This window comes from Psittacula echo, assembly GCF_963264785.1.
Source record: "Psittacula echo genome assembly, chromosome: 1".
In the NCBI taxonomy this organism is placed as follows: Eukaryota; Metazoa; Chordata; class Aves; order Psittaciformes; family Psittacidae; genus Psittacula; species Psittacula echo.
In genome coordinates this window covers 58,887,717-58,897,355 of record NC_137735.1, presented here as the reverse complement: position 1 = coordinate 58,897,355, position 9,639 = coordinate 58,887,717, and the positions used below count along the sequence as shown (strand labels likewise).

At 39.4% G+C, this 9,639-nt stretch overlaps 1 protein-coding gene across 1 annotated transcript in view; it reads right to left on the bottom strand.

Moving 5' to 3' along the window:
* Window positions 1-6,457: 6,457 nt before the first annotated feature.
* LOC308218875 (transmembrane protease serine 11E-like) overlaps window positions 6,458-9,639 on the bottom strand; it is a gene marked incomplete at both ends in the record, with an annotated part of 42,682 nt that continues 39,500 nt past the window's right edge. The window contains 3 exons of the mRNA XM_080613341.1: window positions 6,458-6,619; window positions 8,158-8,300; window positions 9,024-9,283. Coding sequence (XP_080469467.1) covers window positions 6,458-6,619; window positions 8,158-8,300; window positions 9,024-9,283 — 565 coding nt within the window. The remainder of the gene's footprint in view (window positions 6,620-8,157; window positions 8,301-9,023; window positions 9,284-9,639) is intronic.

Genomic DNA, 9,639 nt, shown 5'->3' with positions numbered 1-9,639 from the left:
CTGCCCAAGAAGTAACACAGCCCGTTGTTTAAAGCAAACAAACAAGGCCCCGTTAGGTTGAAGTGTTACCGTTTCAGACGATCGAGAGCACCGCTGAGCCCTGCTCCTTAGGTCCCTGCATCTTGCAGGACCGTCCCAGCAACGTCGTGCCTACCTCAAAAATAGGCAAAATGTCATTAAAAGGGTCTAGGGAGCGAAGTTATGAAATGCTGCAGAGTATCCAAGGCTGTAGAGGAGCAGAGATCTGGCGAAAAGGTGTCAAAACCAGTGTGGCCCTTGCCAGCACGGTATATGTTGTGGAAACATTTTCCCTTTATTTTTGTGTCATTTAATCAGGAGGAAGCAAGCTGCAGCAACCACCACTCTGCATCACCACAGCTCAACATCACCTATAAATATTCTCTCCCGTTCCTCAAGCTCTCATCAAGAGCCCAGCGCTGCCCACCTTACCCCATCAGGCAGTTCAGTCTCCCTTTCTTCAACTTTAACCCTGCTTTCCCTTTCACCATTTCCAGTCGTTAGGGTAGGTGAGAATCTGTCTTGATACTGTTAGCCCCTTTTAGCTGGAATGGGAGGGATTCATACTGCTGTACAAGCAACAACTGAAAAATGCCAGTGCATGCAGTTGTATACGTAACAGTCACATTATATTTGAAAACATTTGTAACTTAAAACAACTACCTGCATCCTACAGTACACGGGAGAGGGAAAAAAAAAAAAGGCAAGCCTTTTCTGTCTTGGTTGGGGTTTGGGAAACTTGTAGGGACAAGAGAGCACAAGTTTTGTGCTCTTTCTTTGTGAGAATACAATGCATTTTTTTAGCATTCATGTCTAACAATCTTAGCAACCCTCCACATCTTCCTCAAGGTTTACACCTTGGTCCAAGGACACATGAAACTCTTGTACTGAATTAGTAAAAACTACTTAAGAGCAGCTGGACAACGCTCTGCTCTTTCGAACGTGGGCTTTGCTTTGGCAGGATTAGGGTGAAAGAGCTTGACTGTTACACAGCTTTTCTGTGTCACACAGGAGTAACAGGAGAAGATGTGGGCAAATTTCGAAGAACCACTAGAGGCCAGTAGAAGTCTGAAATACTGGACTGAAAGATAGGCTAAACGGAGAAAGCAGTTGAGCTCTTCAGGATGGCAAACGCAGCCCTAACCGGTAAAGGAATATTTAAGGCTGGTATTTGCCCTGTAGCTTTTTCACATAATCAATAAAATTACTTCCATTATTTCAAAAAGCAATTCATGTACCCAAGGAACAAAATTAACAAGAGTCCCAGCTGTAAAGGACAGGGGGTAAGTGAAATAGTCAGCTTCATTGTGCTACTTTGCTAATTAAGTTCTGTCAGCTATTTTCACGTTTAATTTTGTGGTATCTTGCCTTAAAAATTAACCTTTTTTATTATTTTTTTTCAGGTTAAACTAATAGTTTTGAAGAACTCAATCAAATACGCTGTGAAAAATGAAATTAAAAAAAAAAAAAAGTCTGCTACCTACTATCTTTCTGTCCTGATCATTGCAATTTTTAAGATACCAGTCACTTTGATATTCAGTCATCTCACATGAAACAGGTTTTGCATAGTAACAATGAATGCTGACAAGCCTTCTGCCTACATGGAGAAACAACAACATCTAGTTAATTCTCACCTAACAGTTCAGTGGTAATTAAGCAAAGACCATCAAGTGAAACTGTGAACATGGGCATTTTAAGATAAATTGCCAAATAGAAATGAACAGATTCTGTTTACCCCAGAAGCCAAAGCAAGTGGTTCCCAAATACAGCAATTAGCAGGTATACTCAGGAGCCCTCTAGATTGATGGCACCAAACCAAAAGTATGCAGGTTTTTCTTTTATTTTCCAAGACTGCAAAATCTGAAATAGCAAAGCCATTTAACTTTTCCCCTTAGCCTTCTCTTTGAAAAATACATATAACTGTAAAATCTTAGCAAATTTGGTTAAATAAATAAATTTTAAGGGAAATCCCAACTGCATATTTGTACCATATTAGATTGGCAAAACATATGAAGCAATGCTGTGATTTTATTGACTTGCTGAAGCAATGAGCGGTACCTGGCTGTGGTCAGAACACCACTACCTCTGGACTCAGGTCTGTTTGTGCCCCAAATCTCTGTGTCTTCAGTTCATGTGCACTGCTGTAGATTTGTTCTGCATACAGATATTGAACACATCTTTAGGTCCGGTATTTCCATAGATTCCAATGTATATTTTGGTATATATGATATATATACCAAAATATATATATACACACACATATATATGTGTATATATATACATATATATGATGTATATATGATATATATAGCTGTAAATCTAATTTCATAGACTCATAGAATAGTTAGGGTTGGAAAGGACCTTAAGATCATCTAGTTCCAACTCCCCTGCCATGGGCAGGGACACCTCACACTAAAACCATGCCACTCAAGGCTTCCTCCAACCTGGCCTTGAACACCGCCAGGGATGGAGCATTCACAGCCTCCCTGGGCAACCCATTCCAGTGCCTCACCACCCTAATAGTAAAGATTTTCCACCTGATGGGGAAAATCCCAGCCACTTGCAATTCGTTTTCTTTTTATTTTTTAAAGTAAGTCTTTTAATTTCCTGATTTCCAGACATAATTTCACATTCTTAATGGGGACACCAAAGTGGGGATTTGAGGGGCATCTGTGTCCATGATCCATTTAGTTAATAAGTAAATTAGCAGACAAAAATGTATGTAGTTTTCTCCCTAGAAATGTGTTATTTGAAAGTACTAAGGCAACACAATTCTGTTTAGCACACAAGCCAGTGCAGAGTTGACCATAAATCCACATCAGTATCATTCAATGGGTTTCCCAACATCCTGCCATAGGCTACGGTCTCAAAGGAGTCAAGTGCTGACTGGCAAGGCTTTGTTACCTCTTTTTGGCACAACATTGTGTAGGAGTGCTTTTGCTGTCATGTCTAAAAGGACTCCAGCTTCCCAATGGGGTGGGCCAAAGGATCTTGTCACTTAAGGCTACTCAAGCAAGTGACACCTTCCTAGAAACCGTGTTAACAATGTTGCTAAAATCCTGATCTAGATAAACAAGGGCACCAATTACCTAAGCTGATTCTGTGCTGACACGTGCATGAATGAATTTCCAAAAGCAAGAGCCAGCTTTTCCATGTGTGTGCATCTCTAACGCAGGCTGCGAGGTGCCAGATAAATATTCATTGCTTTTGGCAATTAGTTGTAAGAGCTTGTGGCTCTCAGCACTTCTAATTTGTTAACAGAAACAGCAGATATGAGATTGGAGTTTCCACAAGCTTTACTTACATAAGGAATCCTGGTGACAGATTGATGCCACTCAACCAGACCTCCTCACAATTAGTCTCTTATTTCTTTCCTACTTGTGCTCCAGGCTGAAAATTAGCATGGGCAGGCTTCAGACAAACAATTATAATAATCAGAAGTTTGGAATACATTTCTTGATGCTTTAAATGTGCTTGAGAAATCTCAGGAGAATTGGTACATCAGCTGCATAGACCTCCCTACAGCCAATTTCCAGGAATGCCCCGTTACAAGGATAAGTTTTCAAGGCTAGAAGTAAGGTGGTGGGTTCTTGGATGAAGCTTCAGATCCATTCTCAAATTTGCATAGCACTAGCTTAACTGAAGTTCAATTTTAGAAAAGCAGAAGCATCACCTTTTCTTTGCTGAAACATCTCTAAAGCTCCAACCACTGTTAAAGACAAACAGTTCCTAGGATGGGGAATGAACAGGGAGAGCTGCAGATTTAGAATAGTCTTATATCAAAATAAGGAAGATTAGTCTATTTTGCATCATATACAGTTTTTAGCTTGGTTATTATTAAGCAAAAAAAGGACAAAAAGGGAGGAATTGTTTTTAAATACATTTAATGCTATGAAACATAATACCTTTATATCATTTAAATCCTTGCTAAATCTTAACATCAACGATAATAAAAGGTTTTTATAAATGTTTTCTTTAACCACACAATATTCTCTTTGTTTTATTCTAGGGCAGAAAACAAACAGAGTCTTCATAAATAAAACACTGACATGGAGAGTAAGACAAACCCAGGCCAGACAGTGTGCTAAAAAATCTGTGAAAAGTGCATCTGGCTGGCTCAGGACTCCCTGAGTAAGGCAGACATTCTCCTAAGCACCTCTCGGCTGTTTGGCCTCTCATGAGAAAACATGAAATAAAGGCTGCCTTTCTCGTTTTAAAAGTATTCTATATATACATTTCACTTTCAATGTGAGGTAGAAACCAGTTTATAGGGGTTGTATCTAATCTGGGCCTCACATCCTTGCTGTTGCCCCTCCATTTACTAGGCAAAAAGATAGATTTAAGTGCAAAACAAAGACTTAACTGTCTATGAAAGTGAAACTTTCAATTGCAATTCATCAGATGATTGTAGGGAAGGACACTTGTCATGATTTTCACCTTCAAAGCAATAAGAGGCACAAAAAAACTAGATGTATTTTTTTTTCCAAAGGGTGTTTCATAAAAAAGAGGACCTAGACACTAGAAGAAAAGTGTTTCCAAGTGACCTAATCCAAAACTCTGTGAGGCTTCTATTTTTAACTGAACCTGGCCCAGAGTAAATTCTTAGGTGAAAAATAGCAGCAACTCAAAAGTGCATAAATTACAAACTTCATTAATAAATTAAGAAACAGATTTGCTGCATGTAACTATCTTCCTGACTGTCCCAAGATCCTTTTCATTTTGCAATGGACACTGAAAATGAGACTAAAGATACTACTATTTCAAAATCAAAACCTTCAATAATTTTTTTTCTGAGATAAGGCATCTTGTCTTTTACTGAAATTCAAAAGATACATAGACAGGAAGGAGCCTAATAATAAGACAACCCCCTCCTCCACCTCCGAGGCTTAATCAGTGTCTTTTCCATCCATACGTAGATTTGTAATTCAGGGTGTGAGTTTTCAAGAAATGCTGAGCATCTCATTGCCAGGGATGCTGATTGTTGCAGAACTTGCACAGTAGGAAGGCTGAGGACAGACCCAGTCCTGAGCAGAAAGGGAGGCAGGATGCTTCAGAGAAATTTTCAGCTGTAGCAGGTTCAGCTGTGAGGCTTGCAGCTTCTTTCATGTCTCCTACAGACTCTTGTGAGTCCTGTGTTCACAGTCTAAACATTCCAATTGGCATTCGAAGTCTGCAGGAGATAGTACTGGAGTGACATTTTGGATCCTCATATTGAAGGCCTGGGCTTTAGGGGACAGTAATAGTCACGCCACTGGACCCCCCTCCACCAGCAATCCATGAGATGTCATGAACAGAGGTAGGAAAAGTGCTTAATTGGTACATAAGGATCACGTTTACTCTGAAGTTCTTATTGGGACTGTTATTTAATATGAAATTACTCTTCAGCCTCATAAGACATGATCATATTAATTCATGGAGAAATGAATCCATCAGTGAAGCACGACTGTGTCACTAATTGCTTTCTTTGCAGTGAGATGGTTTCCGCTGGCTGGCATGCCCTGGAAAAGCACACTATTTCTTGAACGAAAAAGGTTGTTCCCACTTCACTGTTGGTGAATATTTATTTTTTCCTTTAGCACAAATTTAAATGCTGGGTTTTCTTCCAGGGAGGTTGTTCGTGAGGACACACTTGTTACAAACAAATCTGGGTGGAGCTTGTCTTTCTGTATCTTAAGCATATTGTGAGTTGAACAGAGTAGATCTATAAGGCATCTGGTATAGAGGTAGCAGTACAGTGTTGTGATAAAGCACTTTCACAACAGCACTTTCAAGCACTTTGAACCTCACAGAATCCAGAAAAAAATTCCTGTTAAAAATGTGCTTCAAAAGAAGAACACCAAGCTTTACTCTTATCCCTTCCAACTTACTGCAGGCACAGAAATCCTCCTTTTCCTTAGCTAGGACCTACCCTCGATCCTGACTGATCCACCATTAGTGATCAAGAACATCGAGCAGGGTGAACATGCAGGGTCTTGGCTGCAGTCTGTGCAGATGATAATCTCTAACAATATTAATAATCAAGGATTCACTTTTGCTAGAAAACAGCTGTGCCAGAACCTGCTTCAATGGAGGAGGAAGATTCAGCTTCAGACCTTGGCCATCGCTGAATTAAAAATTCTTTTTTTCCCTGGAAAATGCTTGTATTTATAACACAGGTAAAACTAGTAGCTTTTAAATGTTAGTTTAATGACATCAGGTTGTAATTTCTGATAAGTGAGAATGTTTCAAGGCTCAAAGATGAGGCAGGCTATCTGATATGTTCAGTATAAATTCACAAGGGGTTAGGATCTCTGACAGCAAAGATAGCGCTTGCTGTGGGTGAAGTTTGCTTTAACCAAAACTACATAGGAATGTATACCGAAAAAATAACTTTTCAGAATTACAGACAAATATGAGTTACATATAGTCCATGTAGTTAAATCCGTTTTTGATTTTGGAATTAGATGCCAGTTTTCAAGGTAATCCACTCACGGAAATAAGTCACTCGTGTGTAAACTCCAGGTTTATTTGGTTTGGCACATTCGTCTCCCCAGCTCACTATTCCCACGAGGTACCACATCAGTCTAGAGTCTGGAGTAACCAGTGGTCCCCCAGAGTCCCCCTAGAGAAAGAGGAGGGGAAAAAAAGAGATTTAATTGATCAGAAGGAAAAATACAATTCCCTCCGTGGACAGGAGGGTGTGCCCAAGAAGAGGAGAAAGCAAGCAGTATTTCAACAGCTGCCATTCGTGCAGAACGCAGGTTGTTCTTGAAACTTGAGTCAGAAGTCTGTGGCTTTTTCCTGTTTGCCATGGAACCTCCTGACCTGCCTCCATAGTTTTACAGTAAAAAGGAAAAAAGCTTCTCTTCTGTTTTGTGAAACACTGCTTCCCATCTGCCTTGTCTTCCTCCTCAGACAAAGGAGGGAAGCACAAATATATAAAACAATCTAAGTAAAGAGGAACTTCTTTTTTCCCCCAAGTAACCACTGTTCTTAAAACAAATAGTCACTTGCAGTAATAACATTTCATAACAGATTTCATCAAGAACTTGGTCTTCTAATTAGACAATATCTCCTTAAGATAATATCCACTTTCAAAGGGTCAATTCAGATACTGTTAATAGCATGACATGGTAATAATATTTAAACTGGAAACCTTACAGGCTGAAAGGCAATCCTCACCCAACAGACCAAATTCCCCATCTTCCAGCAAAATGCACCCTTTTGTGCAGGTCTGCTAAATGGTGTGCCAGCCAGGAACAGGGGAACTGAGCCTCCCAGACTTATTCTGCAGGGGGTTTTACTTTGGACACAAATTTGTAGGACTGTGATTCTGGAAAGAGTCTGTTTTGAACCAGCACTTGGGAGTGCATTCTTTGTAAATAACATAAATAGAAATCATGGTTTTTAAAAGTTTCCATTATGGAAATACTTTTGTTCGAACATGAATGTTTCCTTGCAGCATTTGCAAACCTGCACCACACGCGTATCCCTACCATTCTATTTACACTTAGCTTCCTTACAGTTATCTTTGTTTTAGACAGTTTTCCTTCCTCTGATCAAAGTCTGTTACCAAAGATCATATAACATGTCAAAGTCTGTTACCAAAGATCATATAACACATCTGTATCGGGATGATCCAGTCGAGAATTTAATTTCAACGAGTGATAGTGCATTTTTGCTGGCTACTTAACTGCTACATTCTTAAGCTTCTTCCTTCCTAACTGCATAGTTGTTTGTCTTGATTACTTAAGACATTTAATTTTTAGCTTATATTTACTATTTCAGCATTTAGTATCTCTGTCAATTTCTTGACATATCCATTTGCAACCATATTGTTCGTTTTCACACACAAGAAATTAAGAGAAGCAAATGGGCTTGTAGCAGCTTTTTTGAGTTACAGAATAAGATTTAATTTCATGCTATGAAAGATTTAAATGCTGAATATTATCATAATTTAGCTGTCTTTGTATAGGTTTTATGTGCTAAATCATGTGCAATAAATGCTATTTCATTTTACAACTTAATTCCTGTTTGAATGGAGCCTACATAAAGGACTAATACGTTGTCAGTTAAGATTTGGTCAACCAGAATTAGTATTGGTCAATACCAGAATTAGTATTAAAATAGTTTTCCATTCTAATTTTCAGCTACAGTTACCTGACAAGCATCTACCCCTCCTTCCAAGTATCCAGCACACAGCATCCTAGGTGTTATGTCCCCATCGTACACTTCTTTTCTGTTGCAAGTCTTTGAGTCAATAAGTTTCACTGTTGCTTCCTGAAGAGCATTTGGAGCTGGACCTAAGGGATAATACAGTTTGGATGTTTTTTAACAGAATTACCTTGCAGTAGTTGAGTACAAGAAGAGCATCTAATGTTCTCTCATGGAGGATCAGCTTGACTTGGTATAATGTAGAGGTTTTGCTTGTTGATCTGTCTAGGTTAGGCCCTTAAGGAAAATGTACCTACTCATAGTCTTAAAAACTGTACCTTTAGGACAGAAGTAACAATTGCGTGGCACATAGTGCCTTATACACATTCCATATAATACCGTGGAACACAAATTACCTAGCAATTTGAGCAGATGATACGAAATGAAGATATCTTTGGTTCCATTGCTAAATCTTAGCATGGCCTGGTAAGTGTCTGAGCTTGGGTCAGTCACTGCAACTCACTCTGCTAATTTACTTGAAAGCCCAGAGTTACCTGTAGCTTCTGGCTAGGGCTGGGAGAATATTTTTTTAGGTGCTATAGAAACACATGCATTAATAGACTACATGTCTTAAGAATTTACAATGTGAAATGGAAAGGCTGGAAAAAGAGAACATTTTTCTGCTTGAGTGGACTGTAGCTCTTTGTCCAGTGTAATTTTATAACAAGAATCTGCTGCTTACAACTAAACAAACCTATTTCTTAAAGCATTAGGCGTGTTGCCATACAACACGTATCTACAGAAGAGGTATCAATTCAGTAGCACAGCAGAGCTACTGTTTATGCAACATACAGGTTGCCTGGCAGACTCACCGTCATTGGTAAGTGCTCCCCAGCCTGTGATGACAGCGTAAGTATTGTACAGAAAAGTCTGAGATGGCTCAGGTAGACAGACACGGTGTACGCTACTTGTAAACTCAACTCGTTTCGAGAGCTGCACAAGTGCAATGTCATAATCATGTTCTGGGTACTGGTACATTTCATGGATTATAATAGTCTTGATTGAGCGTTTCATGCTTGGTGGCTTCAAAAGAGCTCCAAAAGTAGCAGTCCACTCCTGAGGGTGACCCATGCTGAAAAATGTAAGAGTGCTGTTATTTAGCTGTAAGTAAAGTTGTTCAGGACTTTAAACTTGGTTAGCACCTTTACTGTAAAGCTGCTTTAAGCCAGGTCACTAGTAGGTTCTTAAGGCTTTCATCACTTTACATGTGATGTTGTGCTGCTGCTAGAAGAGAACAATCTTCATTCCCTCCTCAGTCATGGTCTCATACTCCTCCCCTGCTCCTTGTCCCTGATCCAGCCATTGTTTGGCTGCAGGGTGTAATCAAATCAAAAAGCTCTTCTGCCAGAAAACTCTTCATCTCCATTACATCATTTGAATGTTAATAATCTGTTCCATTTTACATGCTCTGCAGCTTCACAATTGCCA